Below are 27,594 nucleotides of genomic sequence, written 5' to 3' on the forward strand. Positions count from 1 at the left end.
GCAGGGATGCTTTTGAAGCCACAGGAGGGGAGAATTGCTCTTGCGCTTCCATCCTCCTTGCTGGTCTCCCATAATGGCCGTCTGGATGGCCCCTGTGGGAACAGGATGCTGGACTAGAGGGGACATGGGCCTGATCCAGCAGGAGGGTTTTCATCTCTTCTGTCTCCACTGTGAGCCTCCCCAAGGCATCGGACGGGGCGCTGTCCCAGGCTGACCTTTGACCTGACCCAGCACAGAGGTTCTTCTGTACGCTCAAATGTGGTCAGCAGAGCCTGGGCGGAGACCATTGACCAAATTAACCGCCTGTTGTCGGCTAACCCAGCAACCTGCCAAGAGAGAGAGAGAAGCCGCAAAGGGATCTGTTTGATCTGCAAGTTGAGGCATATCCTTGGCTGGGGGAAGGAGCAGCCTCCCCCCTTCCCACATACAGACATTCTTTGTCTTGGCCACCATGGAAACCCATGCAGGCATTTTGCCTCAGGTGCTCAGTGGCAAGGCAAAGGCACTGCTGGAGGGAAGAAGCCTCCAGCCTTGTCCACGGGGAAAAGAACCAGAAGTCTCATGGACCGCTGTAGCCCAAAGTGACGCAGTGCATACAGGAGACCACCAGAACCTTAGAAGATCCTGCTGGATCAGGCCCTGTTCTCACAGTGGCCTCCCAGGTGCCCCCAAAGCAGGATTTGACCACAAGAGCCCTCTCCCCTCCAACCACCAGCATTCAGAAGCATCGCTACCTCTGATGAGCCGTCGTGGCTAATACCCATCGATACTCCTCCTCTATGAATTTGTCTAACTCTCTTTTAATGCCATCCAAGTTGGTGCCCATTCCTGCCTCCTGCAGCAGTGAGTTCCACTGTTTAACTGTGCTGCGTGAGGAAGGACTTCCTTTTAACTGCCCTGACTTTTCCAACCTTCAGCTTCAGTGGATGGGCACGAGGTGTAGAGAGGGAGAAGCTGTTCTGCTACTGCCCAACTTCTGTGTTGCCCCACTGGGCCTCAGGGCCACCCCAGGATGGGCCCTGAGCCACAGTGTCCTGTCCAGGCCTTTTTTTGGGGAGGCCCCATTCCCTGAGCAGTGGGGCGGCAGCTGCAAGACCCAGACACTAGTCAAAACTCATGAGGCCTATGCTCAATTTGCATAGCTTTTCCCGCTGCCATCGAACCGTTTTGTGACGTGCTTCTCTTCCCCTTCTTGGGCTCGAGAGAGAGATGTGCTTGAGACTGCCCTGACAGGAGAGAGAGAGGCTGAACTGGGTAAACTTGCCGCAGATGGAGGAGCCTGGTGCTTTGACGGCCGTGTGTCGACACAGATCCCGGATCCCTCTGTGTGACCGACGTGTGGAGCCAGCGGGAGAAGGTCAAGGGACTTTGAGCAAGCAGACCCCTCCATCACGGCCAACTGATAAGAGGTACAAAGCTCAGAACAACTCCTGGAGGGCAGGGCGAGCGGCAGCTTCCAGTCACAATGGCTGTGTTGTGTCTCCACTGCCACAGGCAGTGTACCACTGGATTAAGGTTGCTGGGAATCGCAGGTGGGAAGAGTTGCTGTCGTTGTGCTCAGGTCCTGCTTGGTGGTTTTACATGTGGGCATCTGGTTGGCTCCTGTGAGAACAGGATCCTGGGCTAAGTGTCCACCACCCCCCTCGGCCTGATCCAGCAGCTTGGGCTTTTAGTGCGCTATTTAGGCCTTTCTTGAACGATTGAGACTGTTCCACACATCTTTCGGCCTCTCCAAGCTGCCATGTTGGGCTGCTGACCACAAAAGGCTGCCACATTGGTCAGTAGCAGAGCACCTTTCCTCAGGTTCTCCAGTTAAAAGGCTCTTAGCGGCAAAATACACACACCCGCCCCTTCTCTGCCTGAGACCCTGGAGAGCAGCTGCCACTCAGAGAGAGCAGAACTAGGCTAGATGGACAAAGGCTTTGAGTTGGAATATGAAACATCCATTGTTGCATTGACTTTGCCAGCAGGATGTTCTAAACAGCGCAGTTGGGACAGCATCTTAATCTCAGGGTTGTGCGTTCGAGCCCCACATTGGGCAAAAGATTCCTGCATTGCAGGGGGTTGGACTAGATGACCCTCGTGGTCCCTTCCAGCTATGATTCTGCGATCCGCAAGGCCTCGTTTTTTGCTTTCGAAGCTGGTGTCTGAGCTGCAGAAAAAGTGAGGGGACATCCTGCCTCGCCGCCACCGATGCCTTTGGGCTTGTTTGGGCCCAATGAAACCAGACGTTCCAAATAATAATTTATCCTTAATGAGCCTGTGCAGTGTAGGCTAGGGGTGTTGGACCTGGACCTGGAAAAGACCACAGTTCAAATCTCCTCTCGTGGGCTAGGAAGGGGCCAGTCACTGCCTCCCAGCCTGACCTACACCACAGGGGATTAAACGAGGAAGGATAAGAACCACACGAACCACCTTGAGCTCCTTGGAGAAAAAGGTGGAATATAAACACAATAAATAAAACAGAAATAACACACCTGGACGGTGGTGGCATCAGAACATAATTTTGCTTTTGGGGGAATTTTGGGCAAGGGGCAGTGACTTAGCCCCCGTGGCATCTGTCCTCTGCTGGGTGTTTTGATAGACTTCCAAGTAAGCCCAGGGCCACAGACTCATCCGAATTCCTAGTTTCTAATCTATACATGTTGTGAAGATGGTGCCTTCTAAGTAGATCACAGGGTTCAGCAACGGAGTGTGTATGTGATTCTATATGCATCTGGGGGCTCCAACTTCTTCCTGCTATGGGGGTGGGGAGAGGAATCTCCTGCTAGCTAATTAAAGAAAGTAGGTGAGAGTTGGAGAAGCAGGAGAGGAAGGCAGCAGAAATCTGGTGCATCAAAGGGAAACTGCAGCAGATTTGCATCTTCTCTTCCCTGGGGGTTTGTGTGTGTGTGTGTAGATGTAGTTTTGTGTCACAAACAGGGCAGGGGGCCCACACTGCACAACCCCCCCCCCCACATTCCCCTGCACCAGCTGAAATCAAGAGCAGCTGTGTACTGTCTCCATGGCCCTTAACTTGGTGGTCTGCTGTGGTCTGGGGGTGGGGGCGTGGAGAGGAGTTAGACACCCATCCTGCAGCTGTGCAGTCCTCCCACGGCAACCACTGATGAGGAACACACACACATGTGCTTGAGCCACCAAGAGACGGAGAGAGAGAGAGAAACTGGGGGCGGCAAGGGAAGCTCTTTACTCAAGCTCAGTGAGAAGCAGCTGTCTTCTCTGCAGGCCCTGGCAAATCGTGGAATCGTTGGAAGGGACCCTGGAGGGGCATCTAGTCCAACTCCCTACAATGCAGTGATCTTTTGTCCAATGTGGGGTTCGAACCCCCAGCCCTGAGATTAAGAGTCTGCTTCTCTACAGATGGGAGTGTAGGGGCGTGGGAGGACGTGAAGGGGGTCCCCAGTTTGTTTTTAGACAGCAAGTCACCTCCTGATGCAAACCAGGGTGGAACCATGTGGTATCAGGGTGGAACCAGGTGGTATTTGCATCCCCAGGACTGTGCCCTTGGCAGGTCCAGCCTGGCCAATGCCGTTGGAGGCAGAAACATACCTAGGCATTGGGCAGGCTGGACCCTGCTAAGGGCATAGGGATGCAAAAATCACAAAAATATTAAGAGAGCCAGCAATTGCCAAAGGCACCAGGGAGAGGGGTGTTGATACAGCTTTTTGCCAAAGGTGCAAGGAAGCCTAGCAATTCCTCTCTGGGTGGTGGATTAACAGCTGGTAGTGTGTGGGCCATTACTGGCCAGCGGAGAGGGACGCTTCTCTGGTTTGGAGGGCTGCTTTTTCTTCTGTTGCTGGCAGACCCTCCCCATTTGCCCCAAGAGCTCTGCAGCTGGATCAGGCCCACGGCCCACCTAGTCCTGACTCCTGCTCTCACGGTGACCCCCCCCCAAAGGGACCAGAGTGAACAGCAGCAACTCTCTGCACTTGAGATTCCCAGCGACTGCTAGTCAGAGGCATTTGCTTCTCCTTGCCTTCCAGGTATGGCGCCTGCAGCTGTGGGAAAAGAAAGACCCCAGCGCTCCAAACCTGGGGAACAGAATGCTCTCTCTCAAAAGCGGGGGGGGGGGGAGCAAAGTTGGCAGCCCTCCCAAGCCAAAAAAAAAGACAGAGAAAGCGAGGGGAGGCTCAGCCTGCAATAGAAGAAAAAGAACCACCCAAACCAGAGAAGCGGGGAAGCGTCCCTCGACGGCAGAGGAGCGGAGGAAAGGAGCGAAGTTGGCAACCCTCCCGAGGCGGGGAGGGGAGGCGGAGAGAGCGCGGGGAGGGGAAGGAGGCGGAGAGGCGTGGCGTTGCCTTGCCTAGGCGAGCCTAAGTCGGCGCTGCACACAATAGGGATAGGGGTCGCCCGGCAGGACCTGCGAGGCCGGCGGGCGCAGGAGGCGACAGGGCCGGCGCGGGGCCTGCGGAGGCGCCTCTCCCCGGCAGGCCGGCGGGACCATGCCGGGCTTCGACTACAAGTTCCTGGAGAAGCCGAAGCGGCGGCTGCTGTGCCCGCTGTGCGCCAAGGCCATGCGCGAGCCCGTCCGCGTCTCCACCTGCGGCCACCGCTTCTGCGACACCTGCCTGCAGGAATTCCTCAGGTCAGTCCCCGCGGAAGGAGGAGCCGGGCCGGGCCGGCCAGGGGGCGCGATCCGGACGCAGGAAGACGGAGGCGCACGGCCCCTGCGCGCCTCTCCAAAGCGCGCTTGCTTGGAGAGCCCCGCTCGCGCGCCCTGGGCGCACCGCGCCGCCGCCGCCTCCCCGGCTCGCCTTCTCCTTTGTTCCGCGCCCGCTTCATTCCTAGGGAGAACTGGAGGGGCCCCCCACCCGCCTCCCTCGTTGGGGGCTCCCCCCATTTCCCAGCACTTGGCTCGGCAGCGGCAAATGGGATAGGCCGCTTCTCTGAGCATGTGCAGAGTGCGGCGGCGCGGAGTCTTGCTGGGCTGCCTCCCTCTCCCACCTCCCTCTTTTCTATTGTTCTGCCTGCTATTGTCTCACCTTGAAGGGTCCATCCTGTCCTCCCCACCCCACCCCGGTTGTCAAGGGCCTCGGAAAAAGAGGGGGGCCTTCCTAGCGGATGGTCGGCGATGAGCTGAAATAAAGCCTCTGTCTCCAGCGGCAGTCTACCGCGAACTGTCTGCTGTTGGGAGCCAACGCAGGGGCCTGTTTGTGGATTTATTGCTGACCTCTGTTGGAAGCGGGATGCTGGGCTAGGTTGCGGGGTGGGTTTTTTTTTTTTTTTTTTGCGGAGGGGTCTGTTTGATCCAATAAGTCTCTTCTGCCTGTTGAAGCCAGCAAGGACTGACGTCTCCTTTCGTCCGAGGGAGACAAGCCAAAGAAAGCATTGCTTTGTGTGTTCTGGGCCTTGGGAAACAGGTTTGGGGGCTGCTGTGAGCCCCCCGGGTGTGGCTGAGGTTTGGGGTTATCTGCCCCTTAACTCCATGATTTGAACCTCAGAATCAGAGTCCGGCTGGGTTGGACGCAGCACCCACCCAGCAGAGCTGGAGAGCCACAGCTGGGTCCTCAGTGGAGAACCCCACCCCCCTTTTGCAGTAGGCTAGCTGGATCTGTCTGCGTATAATTAAGGCGGCTTCCGTCCTTTCTTCCTGTTTAAATTCAGGTCCATGAGGACTAGTGTCTTGCATTTTTTTTTAGAGAAAGGGTCGTAACTCAGTGCTGAAGCACTTTCTTCTTTGCAGGCAGAAGAACCCAGTTTCAGTCCCCGCTGGCACCTCCAGGTAGGGCTAGGAAACCCTCCCTGCCTGAAACCCAGGAGAGCCATTGCTGTCAGCCAGTGCAGACAATACTGAGCTAGATGGATCAGGTGTCAGGTTTGGGGAAGGGCTGTAGCTCAGTGACGGAGCCCCGGCTTTGCATGCAGAAGGTCCGAGGCACAGAATCCCTAAGTAGGGCTGGGGAGGAAACTTTGCAGAGCCACTGCTGCCAGTCCGTGTCGGCAGACAAGGCTGAGCTAGCTGGATCAGTGGTCTGACACAACAGCTTCCCATGTTCCTGTTTAAATAAGCCCTTTTATTTGGAACGATGAGGACTGGCACCTTTATTTCTCAGGAAACTCTGGAGAGCTGTTGCTCCCATTGGCCCCCAACATTGGCTACATGGGGTAGCTGGAGCCTGGTGGTGTTCAAAGGGCCACATGCTGTTCCCCGTCCTCTGGGAAGATGAGAATGCTCTTGGCTGGCAAATATTTATTGATATTTAATCTCAGAAAAAATGCAGGGCAAAGCCCTCCCGTGGCAGCTTCTGAAGTCAACTCAGACAATATAAAAGAATGTTTCAGATATATTCCAAACAACCCAGTTGCAAAGCTATTTCTGTAAGGAAGACAACAAAGAAATAATAATAGTAACAACAACAACAACAACAACGACAATAATAGATACGAGAGCCCCCTTCAAATATCTGAAGGGAGCTGTTCAGCAGTGGAACGGATTCAATAGCCACCTGTCAGGGCTCCTTTAGCTGTAATTTCCTGTATTGCAAGAGGGGGTTGGCCTAGATGACCTTTGGGGGTCCCTTCCAACTCTACAATCCTACAAATATAAATAATAATAATCCTGGCCAGCTAACCAGCTAGCTCCCTCCTTCCCTCTAATCCCCCTCCCTGCCACCCAGTAAAGACCACCTAATCCCATTTATCTTGTGCCCACCATCCGCAATTACAAACTTCTGCCTTTCCCCTTCCCTTCCAGTCCAAGGTTCAATCCTCTCCTGCCGCTCAGGTGCCCTGTGGTCAGGCTGTTCCCTTGACTCTGCAAAGGCGTGCCTCTGTATATGTTTGTGTTTCGTGGGTAAAGGCAGTAAGTTTTCCCGGATCTCCCTATCCTGGGCGTTGAATAGTTAAGTGTTGGGGATCTGGGAGGGGCTGTAGCGACTGATCTCCTCTGCCCACCCCCACCCCAAAAAAGCTGGGAATTCTCTCTTTCTGCCAACCCCTCTTGTAATAAGATCTCTCTAACTAACAAGCAGGGACTGCTTGTCTGCTTAAGTGAATTTTTCTGGCCTTTGTAGAAAAGCTGCTTTGGGGGGGGGGGTATGTAACGGGCAGAGAGGCCTGCGAGGCAATGGGGGCCCTTGCATGACTGGCAAGGGGGGGCGCGGGAGAGGTGCTTAGCATATTGGCACCAAGGTCGCTTTGCAATTCGCCTCCTTGCAGCTTCCCAACAACCCTGCCAGGTTGGCCTTGGCTGTTTGCATTTTAGAGGCAGGGAAGGGAAGAGGAGGCAGTGTGTGAGCCTCATCCAGCACTCCCCCCCCCAAAAAAAACACTTCCTGATCTACTCAGAATCTGAGCTTTGGTGGAGAAGGGGGGAAGTTGATAAGCCGCCTGCATTCCTGTAATGTTTAACTTTCTTAGATGTCTGGCATTAACCAGGGATTTGAGGGGAGAAGGACTACAGCTGTTGTGGCTGCAGGTGGGGTGCGGATCCAGCACTGCACCTGGGATTGCTAGTTCAGGGGGCCCTGCAGGCTACTGGGCGGGGGCCCTTCCTCGCCGCCTGCTTCACCTGGCTGCCAGGTAGCAGAACAATAGCCAGAGTTTTTGGGTCTGAGCTGAGATGGAAGCAGCTGGAGATACAAAGACCTGCTTGCTCTGTGCTGGGCCCAAAACTGCAACTAAGCGAGATATTTCGGGGTGTAAATGCTGCGAGCCCCTTTAAATCCTATGCTTAAATTGTACAGGGGTCAGAATGTCTGGATAGGACCAGGGGGAGACCAGCGTTCGAATCCTCACTCAGCTACGAAGCTCACTGGGTGTGTGACCTTGGAAGCCGGTCACCCACTTTCAGCCCAGCCTACCTCACAAGGTTGTTGTGAGGATAAAATGGGGAGCAGGAGAACTATGTACACCGGCTTGAGCTCCTTGTGGGGGGGGGGGAGGTGGATAAAAATGCAATAAAACCATATATCTAGAAGACTTTCCATTTGCACGTAGCAGCCAACGAAGGCAAGCCCAGAAGTGTGCCGTCAGCACAAGACCACTCGTCCTGCCCCCGGGAACTGGTATTTGGGGGTTCATTCAAACAGAGACCCCCCCTCCACTTTGGGGACACCGACATGCACAAAGCTTCTTTATTGCTCCAACTTTGCTTGGCACGTAGGCAAGCTTTCGGAGTTTCACTGAACTGTTAGTCAGCCGGGGACCGTTCCAGGTGTTCCAGAGAATGAGTGTATGCGTCTGATCCATGGGCCTACTTATTCACGGAGCGGAAAAGACGCCCGCGAGGCAGATTGACAGCGGCTTTTCCAGTTCAAGAGCCCCGTCCTTGCGTAACCGTTTCCAGAGCGTTGCTGCGAAAACAAAACCCGAGTTCTTGTGCGCACCTTGAAGGCCGGCGAGCCTTTTAAACCCACGGAAAGCCTTTGCTAGAATAAATTTTGTGTGAGTCTCCCGGGTGTGGCACAGGCGTTTGGGTCGGCCTGTGCACTCTGCGTGTGTGTTTGGGTCATAGTAGTTTCGTGCGATTTCATAGCTATCTTTGCAAGCCTCCTCTTACCTTGCGGGGTTCAGGTTTTGCATTCCTTTGGTGAGTTCTGCATGTTTCCAACCCTCTCGCGCTGAAGTGTTGAGGCTGAATTGATGCAACACGTTTGTTCTTTTGTTTTATTTACTGCATTTATATCCCGGGTTTTTCTCCAAGGAGCTCAAGGTGGCATCCATGACTCCCCCCTCCCCCCAATTTAATCCCCACAACAACATCCCTGCAAGGTATGTTAGGCTGAGAGAGGCAGTGATTGGCCCCCAGTGTCAAACCCAGTGAACTGTGGCGATTTGAACCCTGGTCTCCCAGGTCCTACTCCTCATCTAGTCCCTACAACAACCCAGCGAGGTAGGTCAGGCTGAGAGTCGGTGACCGGCCCCCAAGGTCACCACTTGAGAGCTTCATGGCAGAGTGGGGGGGAATTTGAACCCTGGTCTCTCCCAGGTCTTTGCCCAATATTCTGACCACTGCACACTAGCTTTCCGTGAACCGGTGCGTGCGATTTCATAGGGACACTTCTTGTCTCTCTGTCTTTCACAGACACATCCTTCTGACTAAACTTTTCTGCTCCTTTGCAGACACCCTGAACCTTTCCTTTTTGGCTGATCTTTTCCTGGGGTTCTGGGTTCAAGCCTTGCGGAGTGAGGGGATTTGGATATGCATGTCTTTGCTTGCCTGGCCCTTGATGCACAACTGTGTGTGAGAGAGAGATAATGAGGGAGACATAAAAGGGTTTTGTGTTTTCAAGAATGCAGAAAGCATTTTTTCTCCCCTGACTTCCTTCATTCCACTGTGGCCTCCCCAGAGAGAGAGCAGATCCATAGGGGGCTGATTGGAGGGGGAGAGGCGCACAGGTGTGGGGAGGGGCAGAGTCAAGAGCCCAAAGCCAAGGAGCTGGATTCCACCTTAAGGCTACGAGATCCTGTGCCTGGGACCCCAAAGGGTCATCCAGTCCAACCCCCTGAATTGCAGTTGAAATCCAGCCCCCTCTTGTGGGTTGGGCTTGAGCTTGGAGTCAGGACACAAGAGGGCTGGAAAGAAGGGGGAGAGAAGAAGCCGCCTTTAGATCAAGTTAGATCATTGGTCCATCTTGCTCAGCGCCAGCCACACTGACTGGGGTTTCCCCCAGCCCTGCCCGGCGATGTTGTCAGGAGTTGAACCCGGCACCGTCTGCGTGCAAAGCTGAAAGTGCTTTGCTTCCCGTACCTTTTAAAAAGAACGCACTATTCTAGTCCTCAAGGTAGTGAGTAGGAGGCTGATTTGAACAGGAGCAAAGGAAGATGGTACATAGGTCCAGCTAGCTCCTTACTGCTTACATTGACTGGCAGAGGCTCTCCAGGGTTTCAGGCAAGGGGCACCCCCAGCCCTTCTGCATGCCAAGCAGCTGTCTTGACACCCTGAAGACAGGCGATTGAGCCACCTTGCTGTTCCTACTTGGAAAATGGATGTAATCAGGCTACCTTCCTGGGGTGTTTTACCTGGAAGGAATGGTTAGGAAGTGATTTTTATGCTCAAAGGAGGAGGGCAGGGTCTCTCTCCCTGCAGAGCTCAGCTCCAGGGGTGCAAAGGGTTAAATCTAGAGGGTCTGGAAATTCCCAAGGTGGGGGGTGCTGCAGATTAATCCCCACCACAGCCTGCTGGGCCCATCACACTTGGCTGGGCAGGGAATGCGCTGAGGCAGCAGCCTGGGAAGGGCAGAAAAACCGGTTCCCCCCCTCCCCAACCTTCAGCCATGCAGACGGAGGTCAACTCTGCCCCACAGCTGGGCTGCCTGCTCCCTCCAGCTTGCCTTTCAGCAGTTCTCCCCTCCACCTCCATGCTTGCGTCGGCTCAGGGAGATGCACTCTGCATACACGCAGAGGCTTCCCGGGGCCACTGAGCACGGGCAGCGTCCTTTGTTCCTATTTCAAGAAGCCCTTAATTCAGAACCATGAGGACTAGAACCTTAGCTGTCTCTTTTATTAAAAAAAAAAAAGGAAAGGGCCCTAGCTCTGTGTGCATCCCCACATTTTTGGTGCCCCCTTGCCCCGAGACCCAGCTGGACTTGCAGATTGTGGGGGGCACACCCCTAGGCCAGTGCTCTGTTCCTTCAAGGGGCGAAGTGCTTGGGGAAGGGAGAGAGGAAGCCTACAATTCCCATCACCCCTGACCACTGGTCCTGCTAGCTAGGGATCATGGGACTTGTAGGCCAAAAACATCTGGAGGAAGCCTGCTCTAGTGCCTTTAGCTAGTCCCAAGCCAGTCCTTTTATGCTCAGCCAAGGCTTCCAGTCTCCCCCCCCCCAGCAATTCTTCCAAAAGCTTTGCCCCGATTCCTGCATTGCAGGGGGTTGGACTAGATGACCCGTGGGCCCCTCTCAGCTATGATTCTATTATTCTGCCGGGCTTGCCTCAGAGAGCAAGCTTTTGGGGCGACCTGCCGCCTCTCCGTGCCCCTGCCTTCATCACACTCAAGCAAATGTGGAATCAAAGAATCGTGGCGTTGCTTAAAATGTATATAGAAAGTGCAGTGTAAGCGATGGAAGTCAATCAATGAAATTTTATTATTATTTTCATATTGAGATATTTGTAGAATAAACTTGGAAAAAATTCTTCCAACTTTTCTTCTTTTTTCTCTTTATTTTTTCTTCTTTTTTTTTGTTCCTTTTTTCATATATATATATGTGCTTATTTGAAATATATATGTATGTATGTATCCAGCACCGAGGGCCTTCTGGCGGTTCCCTCATTGCGAGAAGTGAGGTTACAGGGAACCAGGCAGAGGGCCTTCTCGGTAGTGGCGCCCGCCCTGTGGAACGCCCTCCCACCAGATATGAAGGAAATAAGCAGCTAGCTTCTCTTTAAAAGACATCTGAAGGCAGCCCTGTTTAGGGAAGTTTTTAATATTTAATGCTGTATTGTTTTTAACACTTGATTTGAAGCCGCCCAGAGTGGCTGGGGAGACTCAGCCAGATGGGCAGGGTATAAACAATATTATTATTATTATTATTATCGTCATCATCATCATTATCATCTGCAATATTTTGCTTATATTTTGTAACAATTATGTTAAATTAAAAAAATTAATAAGATTTAGAAGAAGAAGAAAAAAAGAATTGTGGAGTTGCAAGGGACCCTGGGGGTCATCTAGTCCAACCCACCCTGAAGCGCAGGAATCCCAGCTGAATCACATCTCTTGGCTGGGGGAGGAGAGGCAGTCGCCGGCTCCATGTGTGTGTTCCTTCCCAGACAGGTCACACCCGCTGCGCCTGCTGGCCGTTGCTGCAAGTTTTTCCTTGCCAAGGATCATAGCTGCTTGGCACAGCGTGTCCCGGCCAGGGGTGGCCCCAAAGGACCTCTGCGCTTTCCCGTTGGCCGCCAGGCCCTGCTTGGCTTGGGAGGGAGAGCAGCATCGGTGGCAGCCGATCTGATGGAGTCGAGCCAGAGCAGTAACTGGCACTGAAAATAAAGCTGCCCGTCTCATAATGCCATTGCACAAACCTGTGGTACAGCCGCGTTTGAAGCGCCACTGACCGTTCTGGTCGCCTCGCCTCAAAAAGGAGATTGTCGAGTTGGAAAAGGGGTGAGCGAAATGATTGAGGGGAGGGAGCGGCTCCCCTCTGAAGAAAGGAGGCAGCGTTTGGGACCTTTTAGCTTGGAGGAAAGGCGAGGAAGAAGCAACGCGATGGCAGTTTATCCAATTTTGCATGGCATCGAGGCAAGTGGAAAGAGAGAGAAGTTTTCCTCTTTCATAACCTTAGAAGTCGTGGAGGAAGAGTCAGGAGAGGTCAAAGAAAGGACCTGGTCATGCAGAGCGTAGTTAAACTGTGGAACTCACTGCCACAGGAGGGACTGACGGTCACAAACTGGGGTGGCTTTAAATGTGAACTCTGCCAGTTCCTGGAGAAGAGGGCGATGGACAGCTCTGCTCTGCCTCCACAGTCAGTCTTCCTTCTGAATGGCAGTTCCTGGACACCGCAGGAGGGGACAGTTGCTCTTGTGTGCGAATCCTGTTTCCTGGTTTCCCTTTGGCTATCTGGTTGGCCACTGTGAGAACAGGAGGCTGGCCAAGGTGGGCCATTGGCTCTTCTTAGTGATATAAGGATTAGAGACCCAAGGTGCATATTTTTGATTTTAATAACATTTCGGTGTTTCACTTTATTTGCATGTAACTTTTTTTGTTTTTGTTTTAATTATTATTGATACAGCAAGAAAAAAAGAAAAAACACAAATACCAAATTACACACAGGAATGACCATAGACACATAATTTTCTTAACAAACAATAAAACATATATTGGTCTTAACACTAAAGACCCAACCTCCCGTCTATTCCATATTTCGATTTTATATTACTTATTGCCAATACACACTTATCATAATTAAATTTTTTCTTAATAGATCTAATTCCTTATATCTACCTTGCAACTATTACTGAAGTTCCTCGAATGCTGCAACAGAATTTAAACTACTATATTTATTTTTCAAATATTCTTTGAAAACCTCCCATTTTGAAACAAATTCCTGTTTTGATTATGTAGCATTTTAGAATGCATTCGGCTTGAATTTGTCGCCTGCGGTTTGCCCCCCTCATGCCACCTCCATTCCCACGTTACCTGACCTTCGAAGGGCAAAGGATGTTTTGCCAAGAGTTGCACAGGCTCTCCTTGAAGCTTGGTGAGACGCCGGAAGAGGAGATGGGGGAGAGATTGATGACGCTGCTCCCTTCTTACTGAAGGTCTGGCTGCCTAGACGCAACTGTCCGATAAGCTGTACGTTGAGACCAAATTTTTTGGGACCTCGCTAGAAAGTTGACGCCAGTGTGGAGTCGTGTATCTCAGTCGGTCGAGCATCAGACTTTTAATCTCGGGTCCCACATTGGGCAAAAGATTCCTGCATTGCAGGGGGTGGGACTAGATGACCCTCGTGATCCCTTCCTGTGATTCTGTGATCTTTGTATCTCATGACCTGTAACCTTTCCTGACATATGTTTAAGAGTGCATAGATGTTTTATGACTCTTTGCCATGTTTGAACTGCTATATAATCTTTTGTCCTGAAGTGCCCCAGGGCACACCTCTGTTGGCACGTTGGGCTGAGCTCTGTCCTATTGCAATCCAGTCGTACCTTGGAAGTCGAACGGAATCTGTTCCGGAAGTCCGCGCGGCTTCTGATTGGTTGCGGGAAGCTCCTGCAGCCAATCGGAAGCCGCGGAAGCCCTGTCGGACTTTCAGCTTCCGAAAGAACATTCAGAAACCGGAACAGTCACTTCCGGGTTTTGATCGTTTGGGAGCCAAAACATTCGAGAACTAGGCTGTTTGAAAACCAAGGTACGGCTGTAGAAATAAATGTTGGGTCCTCCTGGATGCTGGACTTGGAATTAGTTTCCTTGGTTTATTTAAGTGGTGGTGTCTCACCTGCATAGCGAACAAAGGGCTGTCGAAGTGAATTCTTACATTCTTAAGTTCCAGAAGAATCTTTGCCCCAGGGAGATTACAGTTTGTGGCAGACATAGCTTGAGTGTCATCCCTGCTGCTGATCCATCGTGGCTTCTCTGTGATGGATACATAGGCCCAGTGGAGACCCAGATCCCACGACCCCCCAGGAGCCAAGTTCTCTGCCTGGTCCACAGCCCACTGGGCCAGGTGTCGTGCCTGTCATGGGCTCCCTGGCTCAGAGGAGAAGCTGAGGGCAGCGCCGTGCGCAAGTGGAGCGACCTGGTGTGCTTGGCGATGCCGTTCAGAGGGGCTGCCGGCGTCGGAGTCCCCGGGTGCAAATAAGAGAGAGGAACTTTGGGCCGGCTGGCATTTCATTAGGCAAGAGCCACAGTGGCTCCACTCTCCCAGTAAAGTTACTGAGGATCGCAGCTGGGGCGGGGAGTCTTCCTCCCTCTCTCCCAACACTAGAACTTGTGAAGATGAGCAGTGGAAGGTTCAGGACGGAGAAAAGGAAACCCTTCTTCATGCAGCGCATAGTTAAACTCTGGAACTCCCTGCCACTGGAGCGATGGATACCCACCGTAATGGCTTTCAAAGAGGATCAAATTTATGGAAGAGGAGAAGACTGTGAATGGCTGCAAGCCAGGATGGCTCCACGGTCAGAGGCAGCGATGGTGATGCAGCCTAGGACCCATGTACCTATGGGACCGCCTCTCCTGGTATGCCCCGTGGAGGACCTTAAGGTCCACAAATAACAACACTTTGGAGGTCCCAAGCCTCAAGGAGGTTAGATTGGTTTCAAGTAGGGTCAGGGCCTTTTCGGCTGTGGCCCCGATCTGGTGGAACGCTCTGTCACAAGAGACCAGGGCCCTGCAGGACTGGACATCTTTCCGCAGGGCCTGCAAGGCAGAGCTGTTCCGCCTGGCCTTTGGTTTGGACTCAGTCTGACCCTTATGTTTCCCTCCCCTTATGGTCTTGATTTATCGGCTACTTTAAAACGAGGCTGCATTTTAAATTGCATTTTAACCTGTATTTTAAATTGGTTCCCCCCCCCTTCTCTTTTTCTCCTGTTTTTACTGTGATTTTATTGGTGTTAGCTGCCCTGAGCCTGGCTCTGGCCGGGGAGGGCGGGGTATAAATAAAAATTATTATTATTATTATTATTATTATTATTATCATCCCTGTTGCTGGAAGCCGCAGGAAAGGAGAGAATTGCTCTTGCGCTCGAATCCTGCTTGTGGGTTTCCCACTGGGGTATCTGGTTGGCCCCTGTGAGGACAGGATCCTGGACTGGGTGGGACCCCCTTTGGCCTGATCCAGGCATCAGGCTCCCCTCCATCCTGCCGCAGTCTCACGTCTTGTTCTGGTGTGAAGGAGCTCTGTTGTCTCCTGGCCAAACCACAGACAAGGGCTTGGCTCTCTCCCTTCGCTGGCAGCCTCTTCTCGGATCCAGCCCCCAGCAGCTGCCTGGTTTTTCCCACAGCTGCCACCCCTGGTTTCAAGTTTCCTGGAGCCGGCAAAGTTGTTTTTCATCATCTGTCGGGCCGGCTTTGTTTCAGCAGCTCTAAAAGACACAGCCATAAGCAGTCCTAGAATCAGAGCGTTGGAAGAGGACCCCTAAGGTCTTCTAGTCCAACCACCTGCCCTGCAAATCGGAATATTGTGAGAGCCATGCCAGGCCAGAGTTTTGGGTTTGGCGAGTAAAGAGGCAACACAACGGGAAATTTATGAATGGAGGATGCGAAGAGAGAAAAGCTCTTCTCATAACACCGGAACCATGAATGCTGGAAGATCCAGGAGAGGGGAAAGGAAGGAATTAGTCACGTAGCGCGGGGTTAAACTGTGGAACTCCCTGCCACAGGAGGCAGAGATGGCCGCCAACCTGTGTGATAGGAATTTTGAGGTCTTAGATATATGTTAAATGTTCTTAAGTGTACCAACCAAGCACTTACATAGATCAGCACAGGAAGGCCAACCTGAACCCATTTTGATTCCCAAACTGAGCAAATGTTTTTCTGCAAGGTCAAAGGAAAATGGAAAAGCCTCCCCATTGTCTTTTCCTTCACAAATCCTGTCTTAAGGGCACATTTGGCTCAGGAACTAAGTATTTATCATTGCAAAAGACTGGCCAGGCAATCCAATCAAGTGACCATTAAACCGGTAACCTGGCGGACAGGAGGTAAACAAAGCACTCAGATTTCTGCTGTAGTCCGCCCTTTCTGTGATGTAGGTATGATATTCCGGGGTGGTGGTCTTGGGTTATACCCCTTCTGTGATGTATGTATGATGTTTCTGGGGGTGGTCTTGATCTACAGGGTGGCAATTTCAAAAGTCTATATAAGGGCTTGCACACCTGGGTTCTGGTTACCTCAGACTTGCTGCAGTAGCAAAATTTCAAAATGTAGTATTTTTGTTTTGCTTTGTTTTGAATGTGTCTGGTTGACCACCACTTAGTTCAGATGCCAGGAGCACCCCAACAGACTCCCAATTTGTGCCTAGCCAGCAGGCGTAGTGGTTAGCGATGGATTATAGGACTCTGGGAGACCGGGTGCGAATCCCCACTCTGCCTATCTGGAAGCTCGCCAGGGCAACTTTGGGCCTTCTCAGCCTGGTCTCCCTCACAGGGTTGTTGTGAAATGGGGAGAAAGTCCTGTGGGGCAGCCCCCCGAGATCCTTGGTGCGAAGGTGGGATGTAGAGGTGATAACAAATAGGTCAGAGTGACCGTTTTTCAAATACACAGCACGAATTTACCTCTTATACAAATATTGCGGCACAGTATATGCAAATGTCTGGCTTATTTAAAACTATATAGAACCTTTATTCTCAAGAATAATGGAGCTCACAGGTGCAGAATACTTTTTTGAATATTAATCTTCCTTGTAAAAGGAATCGTTGTACGAGTTGATATTTATTTATCCTTTTGGAGCTTTGCTGTATCCTTGTACTTTTGTCCTTCCAGCCTGTGACGCTTTATGGTTTAATTCTTTCTTTTCTTCTGTTTTGTGTGCACTTTTTGTTGCTGTTAACACTTTTTAAAAACCCCACACAGATCAGAGAAAATAAAGGAAATCCCTGTTAGAGAGTGCTTGGATGGGGGGGGGGGTATTAGGAAACATCTCACGAGACAGTTTGGAGCCGGGGTGGCCTAGTGGTTAAGAGTCTCGGACTAGGACCTGGGAGAGACCCGAGTTCGAATCCTCACTCAGAAGCCAGACCTTGGAAGCTAGTCACGGCCTCTCAGCCTGCCTTGGAGGGTTGTTGGGTGGATTAAATGAGGAGCGGGGAGAACTTTGTAGGCCACCTTGAGCTCCTTGGAGAATAAAGGTGAGCTATAAATGCCCCACTTTGGCCCCTGGGTCTCCATTTCCTCTGCAAAGCCGGGACTGGAGTGTTAACTTTGCAGGGCCCCCGTGGCGTGAAGCTGGGGGGTGACACACGGTGGGAAATGGGGCAGGGCTTGGCCTGACAGATGTGACACTGGGATTAGCAGGATTTGGCCCTCTTCCCAGCTCGCTCTTGCTTCCGCCCGGTTGCTCCCGACTATTGAGGTTTGTTTGTTTTAGCCCCCCCCCCAACCACCACCCTTGCGTGCCACTCCTGGGGCTCTGCTGCCGACGCGGCAGGTGGTTTATGGGGCCGGCTGTGTCCCCCCACCGAGTGAGGATTTCAGACAGATGGAAGGGATTAGAGGAGCCCGGCTGCTTCCTCTCCCTGGCAGAGACCTCCCCAGGTAGAGAGGCAGGGAGCGTTTGCCACAAGAGTGGTTTCGGGAGACTTTCAGAAAGAATTTTCCTTCCGTTAGGTCCATCAAGCTCAGTGATGCCTGCACTGACTGGCAGCAGCGAATCGCCATGGTTTCAGGCAGGGGGACGTTTGCCAGTCCCCGTGTATTATTATATTTCATTTCATTTATAAATGATTGTAAAGGGGGGGGGGGAGAAGTGGTTTACAAAAAGGATAAACCTGTAAAATTATCCCTTAGGGAAAATTTGACAACCGTAGCTGAAGACAACTCGAAAAGTTGAAATAGCTGTAGACTGAAAAGCAAGCGAGAATGTTTTGAGCTGGTACAGGGAATGGGCTTGCCTTGTATCAATAGGCAGGGAGTTCCAAAGTGCGGCTGCTGCTGCCCAAAAAGATTTGAGTTCTTGCAAATGTGGAACGGGCATTGTGTGGCACCCGTTAACAGTGCCAGTTTTGCCAACCGAAGCGGGTGCGTGGGCACAGATGGGAAGGGCAGTCTCTACTGGGAGATGCTGCTAGGAATTGAACCTTCTGCATGCAGAACACGTGTCCTAACACTGGCCCTTCCCCCCGATAAAATAAGATCCCATTCCTCATGTTTCCAAGGAAAGTAATAACTTGTGCAAAATGAGGACAAATTGGTGAATGTGTTTTTATTGGCATGACATATGTGGGAGATGGCTGGTTTTGTAGTGGGGAATACAGACTATTAAGGGGGGGAGGAGCTTAATTGGAAGAGCCATTGGCTGAGCTGCTGTGATGTCACAGAAGCTCCTGGGATGGTCAGCTTCTCAACCTCTTCCTTTTCCTCCTGCAGCGAGGGGGTCTTCAAGTGTCCAGAGGACCAGCTGCCCCTTGACTACGCCAAGGTGAGTGCCCCTCACCTAAGGAACCCCTTCCTTCTACTAGCTGAAACGTTGGTAGGCACTGAGGGCTACAGGGGAGGCCCTCTTCCTCTCCCCCACTTGCCTCCCTCTCTCCTCGCCTAAAGACACCTAGTTTGTACAGTAAAATCCATATTTAAAAAGTTAAAAATTAACCGTTGTGGAAAGATACTGTTCTTAATTGCCTGGCAGAATAGAAGCGCTTTCGTCAGGCATTTAAATGTTAGAACAGAAGGTGCTTCTTGTCAGTCACTCTTGAGAGAGAGAGAGAGAGAGAGAGAGAGAGAGAGAGAGAGAGATTGTATGAAGAATAATAATAATAATAATAATAATAATAATAATAATTTTTATTTATACCCCGCCCTCCCTAGCCAAGACTGGGCTCAGGGCGGCTAACACCAAATATAAAACAATTGTTTGAAATACAACTTGAAAACAAGATTAAAAGACAACCTTAAAATGCAGCCTCATTTCAGCAGAAACTCAAAAACTTTTTGGGGGATAAAAACGTCGAGTCTTCACCAAGGCTAACTAGCCAGACTGGTCCTATGTGGGCCAGAAAAAAGCCAGGGAAGTCCCCAAGTAGGGGTTCCATCACAGAAGGAAAGAGGGAAAAAAGAATATATATAAATACTTTTAAACAAATAAATGGATCAATGAAACAAGGCACTCTGCATGTGGTGGGTTCTGCATTCAAAACTCATCCCCTTGAAAGCTGCCCCGCGTTTTGTATTTTGTATTGTATTGTATTGTCCATTGAAATACCAAAAACCCACAGAACCCTTTTTATGTACGCAGCCACAGTGGCTAGGATTTTAATAGCAAAAAATTGGAAAGGCGGCTTAATCTCCAATGGCAAGTGAATTTGCGAAAATGACTGGGAGAATAAGAGGAGACTTAAACCAGAAAGGCAACAAAGATTGGATAATATTGAAAGAATACCTTAGAAAGTAGTATGATAATGCAAATCTCTTGACAGATTTGAAGTATAAGGAAACTATAAAAGGAAAATTTCTTTTGATAAGTAACAGAAAAATAATAATAATGAAGTGCGTATAGATTAATAAAGTGTAAAAAGTACAATGAGATGAATCGGAAGTTAATGATATGTTGTTAGTTAGTGTCTGTGTTTGTTTCTGTGGGGTTTTTTTGTCCTGATTGTGTTACGTGTAAATTGTTTTGTAATAAATAATTGTTTTAATCAAAATAAGGAAAGAATTCTGTCCTGCAGGGGCTTTTTTGCGTCTCATATTTCCCCCTTCCTTTCCCAGATCTACCCAGACCCAGAACTGGAGGCTCAGGTCCTAAGCTTGACCATCCGGTGCATACACAGCGAGGAGGGGTGCCGCTGGAGCGGGACCGTCCGCCATCTGCAGGTGAGGAGACAGGCTGGAAAAACCAGGGATGGGGAGCCCTCAGCCCTCCTGGTATCGGTGGGGTATGGTGCTCGTCTTCCCTTGACCTAATGTGGTCCATCCTTTAAAAAGTAAGGTTAAGGTTGTAGTCCTCATGGCTTTGAATAAAGCATTGTGGATCAGAGGGCTGGGCTTCAGTCCTTAAAAATAAGGTTAAGACTGTAGTCCCCATGGTTCTGGACCACAGAGCTGGGGCCCATTCCTTAAAAAGGAAGTTAAGATGGGTTTTGGTTTTTTTTAGGTTTTTATTTATACTTTCCCAATTTCTACATTTCATTAGTTTTACAATCAGTTTGACATTCCAGCATTTGACTTCCTTCCCCCTCTTTTGGTGGTTCCTTAAATTTATTTCTTAATATCTTCTGCATATCCAAGTTTGTTTAACTTACTCATTTTATTATCTACTGTAGATATATACTCTTTTAAAACTGCAGGTTATTACACTAATCCTGCTAATGTTTTTCTCTGTTTACAATTTCTCTGTAAATATTCAATCAACCATTTCCATTCTTTTACAAAAAGTTTGTTATCTTGATTTCTTCTTCTTCCTGTGAGTTTCGCCACTTCTGCATTATTCCATAAGTTTCTGTATCCATTCTTCCTTTGCTGGGACATCTTTTTTAACAATTTTGGCAAGTGACATTCTTGCTGCTGTAGTAGCAGACATGAATAAATTTCTGTACAATTCAGGTAGTTCTGTCCCTACAAGTCCTAAAACTTTTAGGAAGTTAAGATGATAGTCCTCATGGTTCTGGGTTAAGGGTTTGAAATAGGATCTCTTCGGCAGAGTCAGACCATTGGCCTGTCTAGCTCAATATTGCCTACACTGGCTGGCAGCAGCCCTCCACGAAGGGTATCTTAGCTTAGACCTTCCTGGGAATCAAACCTGGTGGCCCTGGCTTCCCTGACCTGTGTGAAGAGGGCTGGGGAAAGGAAGAAGTTTTCTGGCTGACCCCCCCCCCCCGTCTTGCCCAGGTGCACCTTGGGACGTGCAGCTACAACGTGGTGCCCTGCCCCAACCGCTGTGGGGCCAAGCTGAGCCGCCGGGACCTCCCGCCCCACGTTCAGCACGACTGCCCCCAGCGCCACCTCAAGTGCGAGTTCTGCGGGGCCGACTTCACGGGGGAAGCTTACGAGGTAAGGAGGTGGGGCGGAGGGGCGGGGCTTGGGAAACGGGGCGGGGTCTCTTGGCCGTGGGGCAGCCGGGGCATCCGTGGAGCAAAACATTGGGGTCCGTTTCCGTTGTCAGGATAGACCCTCGTCCAAAAGGCACCCGCCTCAGGCCACTCGCCAGCCCTGCTGAGCTGCTGCCATTGGCTGAGCTGCTGTGATGTCACAAAGCTCCTCGGAATGTCAGGGGCATCTAAGAGGTGAGGGAAGGCTTAGCATTAGAATGGGGAGACAAGGACAGGTTGTGAGGTTGGTTTGTTTTGTAAGGGGAGAGAGGCCAGTTGGCTGAGATTTAGCCCAGAGAAAGAGGAGGGGCTCTTTGACTTCCAGAAGTCCATTCGACTTCCAAATTTATTAAATCCATTTTTAATATTATTATTTTTAATTCATTAAAATGTCACAATGCAGTGCTTGGAGCTTGAGGTCCTGTCTGGATGTTTACTTTCTGATTTTCAAGTCGAGCAAATGGTCAGAAAGACGAAACAGGTCTATGTCTGTGCAGCTGTCAATAACTGTCATGCAGTGATTTACTATTGTGTGCTTTTAATGAATTTTTAAAAATGGGTTTAATAAATTTTTATTCATATGTTTTCACTGCCAGCATGCCAGTAATCTAACATATATTTAAACGTAAATAAATGGGGGTGGGGCCAGAAAACCAGGGAGAGATCCTGAGCTACAGACCTTCGCCTAAAAAAATAATAATAATTGAGATTCCTGGTCCTCATGGGCCTCAGTTAAGGAACACAGGAAGCTGCCAAATGCTGCCAGACCTTTGGCCCTCCTAGCGAGGTGTTGTTTACACTTGCCCGCAGCAGCTGTCCTGGGTTTCAGGCCGGGACTCTCCCCAGCGCTGCCTGGAGATGGTTTGAACCTGCCAAGCAGCTGTTCTGCCCTTGAGCTGTGGCCCTTCCCGCAGAGAGGATGCCCAGGCAGGAGGGGTCCTTCTGGTGCCCCCTCCCTCCGTATTAACCCCATGGCCTCTCCCCCTCTTCCCCACCCCCCCAGAACCACCAGGGCCTCTGTCCCCAGGAGAGCGTCTACTGTGAAAACAAGTGCGGCGCCCGGATGATGCGACGGCTGCTGTCTCAGCACATGCTCTCTGAGTGCCCCAAGCGCACGCAGCCCTGCGGCTACTGCAGCAAGGAGTTCCTGTACGACACCATCCAGGTGGGACCCGGGAGAAGGCGGGACCTGCGCCAGGGGGACAGGGGGGCGGGAGGACCAGGGGAGCCCTTGGCAAGCTCCAGAACGTAGCAGAATGGCTTCTTTCCCTTTCCCTTTAATTTGCTCTTTTAAATAATAATAATAATAATAATAATAATAATAATAATAATAATTTTATTATTTATACCCTGATTTCCCCAGCCACTCTGGGCAGCTTACAACATTTCTAAAAACATCAAGCATTAAAAACCTCCCAATACAGGGCTGCTTTCGTTTCCTTATTTACATTAGTTTTCCAAATCTTACCGTATTATGAATTTAGATTCAGATAGGAAGCTGTGTTGGTACGACGCAGACGAAATAAATTTAAAAAATTGTCCAGAAAACTTAGTTGGTCTCTAAGGTGCTACTGGACAATTTTTATTTTTAAAAAATTTATTTCATCTGTATTATGAAAAACTTTAATAAAAAAATCTTACATCAAGCATTAAAAAGCTCCTAATACAGGGCTGTTTTCTTTTTCTTATTTACATTAGTTTTCCAAATCTTACTGTATTATGAAAAACCTTAACAAAAATCTTGCATCAGGATTTAGTAGAACTGTTAATAGAGTCGGGAGGGCCCCCCAAGGAGCATCTACTCCAACTAAAAAAACCTCCCAACCTTAGAAACCTCCCAAGAATCCTAGAATTGCAGAGCTGAAGAGGGACCCCCCCCCCTTGCAAACCGTCTTGGAGTTTGTCTGAATCCTCTTCCTCCGCTCCCCCAGAACCACGAGTATCAGTGCCCGCGTTACCCCGTGCCTTGCCCGAACCAGTGTGGGGTGCCCAGCATCGCCAGGGAAGACCTCAGCGGGCACTTGAAAGAGAACTGCACCACGGCGCTGGCGCTCTGCCCCTTCAAAGAAGCTGGCTGCAAGCACCGGGTAAGGCCTTCCTCCTCCCTTCGCGCAGCCTTTCCTTTACTGCTGTGCCTGCCCCTCGCCCCAGTCTCACTCTCTGACAAGGCCGGGCATCCAAAAACCCTCTCCGCTGCGGCTTTCAGAGTTACTGCCGTGTTATTTTCAGAGTCATCGCCATGGCCAGCTCTTCCTCACAGGGTTGTTGTGAGTTTAAGGGGGAGAGATGTGTACACTGCCTTCAGCTCCGAAGGGGGAATATAATAACAGAGAATGAGAGGGGTGATTTAAAAAGGGGACAGGTGTCAGAGCTGGCTCCAGGTCCCAGCTCACAGAGGACCAACGCTAGCCGGCAGTAATGTACAAAAGTCTTTATTGAAGTACAGTTTCCATTTTCAAGCCGCAGCGCCCCAGCTCTACGTCTAGGGGTTAGATCGGCGGAGCTCCATCTGAGTCTCCGCCCCCTGTACACCAGTTTAAGATTCTAGCCTTACTCCACCTCTTCCGTCTCTCCTTTCTCCTCTGGGTCCTGCTACCCTCCGGGGTCCCTTCCTTCCTGGATTCTTCTGACGCTGACGTTGACCCCCCTGACTCCTCCCCCTCTTTTCGGCGGGCTTTGGGACCTGGCTCCCTATCCGGGCTGCCAACTGCGCCGCCCTCCTGTACATTTGAACTTGGCGCGCGCGCCCAGCCTTCAACCTTCCTCTCGACCGTTTCCTCGCTCCCCGATGGAGGCGTGGCCAATCCTGACTCATGTCCTCCCACTGGCAGTGCGCCGCCTGATCCCGATGCCTGGGACTCCTCCCCCCTACTGCACTCTGGTGTGGACGCTGGTCCTGATTTCCAACTGCTTCTCTCTGAGTCCCCTCTGGCCCCTTCTTCCTGGGGTGTCCCCCTCGGCACCCCCCTTGCTCTGACCATGGGAGCCCCTTTCTGTGAATCTTCCGATTCGCTGGAAAGACTCAGAGACCTCGGACCGCTGTCATCGCTAACATTTCCTTCGGACTCCTCCCCCTCGCTCTCTATTTCCTCCCTTTCCTGTGCCTCTGCTCCTGAACCCCTGACAACAGGTTTTCTGAAATGGGAGGTCCATTTTGGAAAACTCTTTTACCCATTTTTCTGGGTCCCCAGTTCCCATTTTATTTGTGGGCATTATCAATTAACTAGAAGGGCTTTTGAGGGCTGTGTTAAAGCCGGCAGATCATTGCAGGTTTGGAACAGGTCCTCCTTCACCGCAGGGCTGTCGTTGACTTGTCGGACCTCGCTGCTGCCTCAGGATGTGTCTTACAATGGCCGTAGGCTGAGAGGGCTTTTAATAAAGGGGGGTTAGGCAGATTTCTGGAAGAGGAAGAGGCAATCAAAGGCTGCTTGGGGTGGAGGCTCAGTGGAGCCTCCAGGATGCAAAGCAGTCTACCTCTGAATGCCAGATTCTGGGGCAAGTGAGGAGAAGGCAGCTGCTTGGCCACTGGAGGAAACGAGAGGAGTCTGGCTGCTGGATAACAACCCTCAGAGTGGTTTACAAAGAGAATAAAACAATAAAATTATCATTAAAGCAGCTCTTTAAAACACCCCAAAGATAAAATCAACAACAAACTAGAAACAAGTTAAAACTTGTCCCAGCTTTCTAAAGATCTGGGTAGGCTTGTTTAGACAAAAATGTCTCCAGCAGGCGCTGAAAAGAGGACGGCAAAGGCTCCTGCCGGATATCAATAGGCAGGGAGTTCCAGAGTGCAGGTTCTGCCACACTAAAGGACCAAGTTCTTATAAACGCAGAAGGGGTCTCACGTGGCAGAGGTAACAATTCTGGTTCTCCCAATCGAAGAGGCCTAGATGGGGTAAACGGATCTCACAGGTAAATTGGCCCCAAGTTATCAAGGGCTTTGTATATTAATAGCAACGCCTTGAACGTGGCCCGAAAGCAAGTGCAGTTCTCTGAGCACAGGGGTTAAGCGCCGACAAGGCCTCCCTCCTGTCAGCAACCGGGCTGCAGCATCCTGCACCGACGGCAGCTTCTGGATCAGTTGTGAGGGAAGCCCCGCCTAGAGCGCATTGCAGTAGTCCAGTGTTGAAGTCCCTGTGCAAGAAAGGCAGGAGGGGGAAGCTGTGGCCACAATCCTGGGTGGCTTTGAAAGAGGACTAGGCAGATCCAGGGAGAAGGAGAAGGCTGTTGATGACCACCAACCAGTCAGAGACAGATCCTGCTTGCAGGTTTCCCATAATAGACATCTGGCCGGCCACTGTGAGAACAGGAGGCTGCGCTAGCTGAGCAACTGGCCTGAAGCAGCGAGCTGTTCTTACACGCAGGTCGGTCTTGTGTTCGAATCCTGCTTGCGGGCTTCCCTCCAGGGGGCATCTGGTTGTGAGAAGAGGAGTCTGGGCTAGGTAGGGCCCTTGGCCTGATCCTGCCTGGGCTCCTCTTCTTACCCTTGACCCGAACTACAGAATTCAGTGTTTGGAGATGCTTGCTTTCGTCCGGTTTCCTATTCCTTGTGATTCTGCAAGGATCAGGCGGTCCTCTGCCCTGATCCCGGCAGGCTGGCCTCTCGTTCTTATGCTGTCCCCGGTCTCTCTCCTCCCCCCCGCAGTGCCCCAAGCTCTCCATGAGCCGCCACCTGGACGAGAGCACGAAGATGCACCTGGGCTTGATGTGCGCCCTGGTGGCTCGCCAGCGGCAGGAGCTGGGGGACCTCCGCCGCGAGGTGGAGGAGCTGGCGGTGGGCAGCGAGGGCGTCCTGATCTGGAAGATCGCCGACTACGCCCGCAAGCTGCAGGAGGCCAAGGCCCGCAGCAACTTTGAGTCCTTCAGCCCTCCCTTCTACACCCACCGCTACGGCTACCGGCTGCAGGTCTCGGCCTTCCTCAACGGGAACGGCAGCGGCGAGGGCAGCCACCTCTCGGTCTACATCCGCGTCCTGCCCGGCCAGTACGACAACCTCCTGGAGTGGCCCTTCGCCTACCGGGTCACCTTCTCCCTGCTGGACCAGAGCGACCCCTCGCTCTCCAAGCCGCAACACATCACCGAGACCTTCCTGCCGGATCCCAACTGGAAGAACTTCCAGAAGCCCGGGGCGGGGCGCACGTCCCTGGACGAGAGCCTGCTGGGGTTCGGGTACCCCAAGTTCATCTCCCACGAGGACATCAAGAAGCGCAACTACGTGAGGGACAACGCCGTCTTCATCAAGGCCTCGGTGGAGATCCCCCAGAAAATCATCTCCTGAGCGCCTTCGTCCCCAGAAAGACGGGATTAAATCGGTTCCTGCTTTGCAACGGGTCAGACTGGATGAGCCTTGTTGCACCTTTGAAACTCTACAAGTCTGTGATTATACGGTTCCCCGGAGGTCTTTAAGCAGAGATTTTTTGGGTAAGGGGGTTCTCTAGCTGTGATTCCTGCATTGGACTAAATGGACCGTGGAAGTCTCTTCAGACTATGATTCTCCAGAGTGCTGCATCAGAGTTTTGCATCTGAAAATATTGTACTCTTGTCTTGCCCAACTTGCCCTTTGTAGTCCTGACCTCTGGATTGATTCTCAGCCTCCCCCCCCCCCCCAATGGTGCTAACTTGCTACAGCTGAAGGAGGAAATCCTGCCTGCCTTGAGACCATCTCCTCCCCACCCCCCCAAAGCAGCTGGGCTGCCTCTGTTTTCCTCCCCCCCCCCCAATAATTCCTCAGCTCTTCTTCCAGAGCATCCTGCCCTGGTCTTTGTCCTTCAGGTCTTGGGTTCAAGAGGCAGGAAGAACGCTTGACCCTTTCCCCATGACAAACACCGGGGTTGGCTTTGGGGTGTTCTGGGGGGGTCCCCCAGTGAGAGAGAGAGAGCGCACTGGGGCTTTTGGCTTTGCGATGGGCCAGTCTTCCACCAGATCCCTCCTTCTCTCCCCCCACCAAAAAGCCAGCTTTCCTAGCCATAGTCCTGGGAAGAATGTGTCCCTAAATGGGGGCCTGTCTATCTGTCTGTCTGTCTGTCTTTCTGTCTGTCTCCCTCGGTGGTCTCTCAGGGATGCCCTGCAGTCGCTTTGGACGGACACTTGTGGAGGTCGAGGCCCCTTCTGCCTTCCAGGTACGGCCACTGGCCAGCTTCTCGAGGCTACTGACCCCAATAATCTTCCCTCCTCGTGCCTGGACCCCTTTGCCACCCACTCAGTGGCCTGGATCGATCTCCTGTTTAGTGGGGGGAGCAGTAGGGCAGGGAGAGCCCCCCCCCCGCCCCCTACTCCATCACAGAGCCATATTTTGTACAGGGAGCCCCAGAGTCTTTGAGTGGATCTGGTCTTCCTTCATCCTCTGTCCTGTTTTTGGAATCAGTTTTCTCCCGCAGGGCTGTTAGGGAGGAGCAGCTACGATTTCTGCTCCTGACTTCCTTTCTCTGCCTCTCTCTGTGTGTTTTTTTTAAATAAACAATTTCGTGTATTTATTAA

At 51.4% G+C, this 27,594-nt stretch overlaps 1 protein-coding gene across 2 annotated transcripts; it reads left to right on the forward strand.

Moving 5' to 3' along the window:
* Positions 1 to 1,191: 1,191 nt before the first annotated feature.
* TRAF4 (TNF receptor associated factor 4) lies at positions 1,192 to 27,594 on the forward strand. Of its 2 annotated transcripts, none has more exons than XM_080983116.1 (7): positions 1,192 to 1,409; positions 18,461 to 18,512; positions 19,799 to 19,903; positions 20,918 to 21,079; positions 22,121 to 22,282; positions 23,049 to 23,204; positions 25,763 to 27,594. In XM_080983116.1, exons 1-7 carry the CDS (start codon positions 1,270 to 1,272, stop codon positions 26,393 to 26,395), a joined length of 1,410 nt encoding a protein of 469 aa, XP_080839242.1. In that variant the 5' UTR covers positions 1,192 to 1,269; the 3' UTR covers positions 26,396 to 27,594. The 2 variants fall into 2 exon arrangements, with proteins under 2 accessions (XP_080839242.1, XP_080839241.1); XM_080983115.1 differs by lacking the exon at positions 1,192 to 1,409 and adding an exon at positions 4,297 to 4,585.

Source organism: Podarcis pityusensis (assembly GCF_964106645.2).
Source record: "Podarcis pityusensis genome assembly, chromosome: 15".
NCBI classification, from domain to species: Eukaryota; Metazoa; Chordata; class Lepidosauria; order Squamata; family Lacertidae; genus Podarcis; species Podarcis pityusensis.

Bases quoted from the DNA above. Each gene is read 5' to 3' on its own strand.
- TRAF4 (XM_080983115.1), top strand. From the start codon at position 4,443: ATGCCGGGCTTCGACTACAAGTTCCTGGAGAAGCCGAAGCGGCGGCTG. The intron at 4,586-18,460 runs GTCAGTCCCCGC...TTCCTCCTGCAG, and splicing joins TGCCTGCAGGAATTCCTCAG to CGAGGGGGTCTTCAAGTGTC. The intron at 18,513-19,798 runs GTGAGTGCCCCT...TTCCTTTCCCAG, and splicing joins TGCCCCTTGACTACGCCAAG to ATCTACCCAGACCCAGAACT.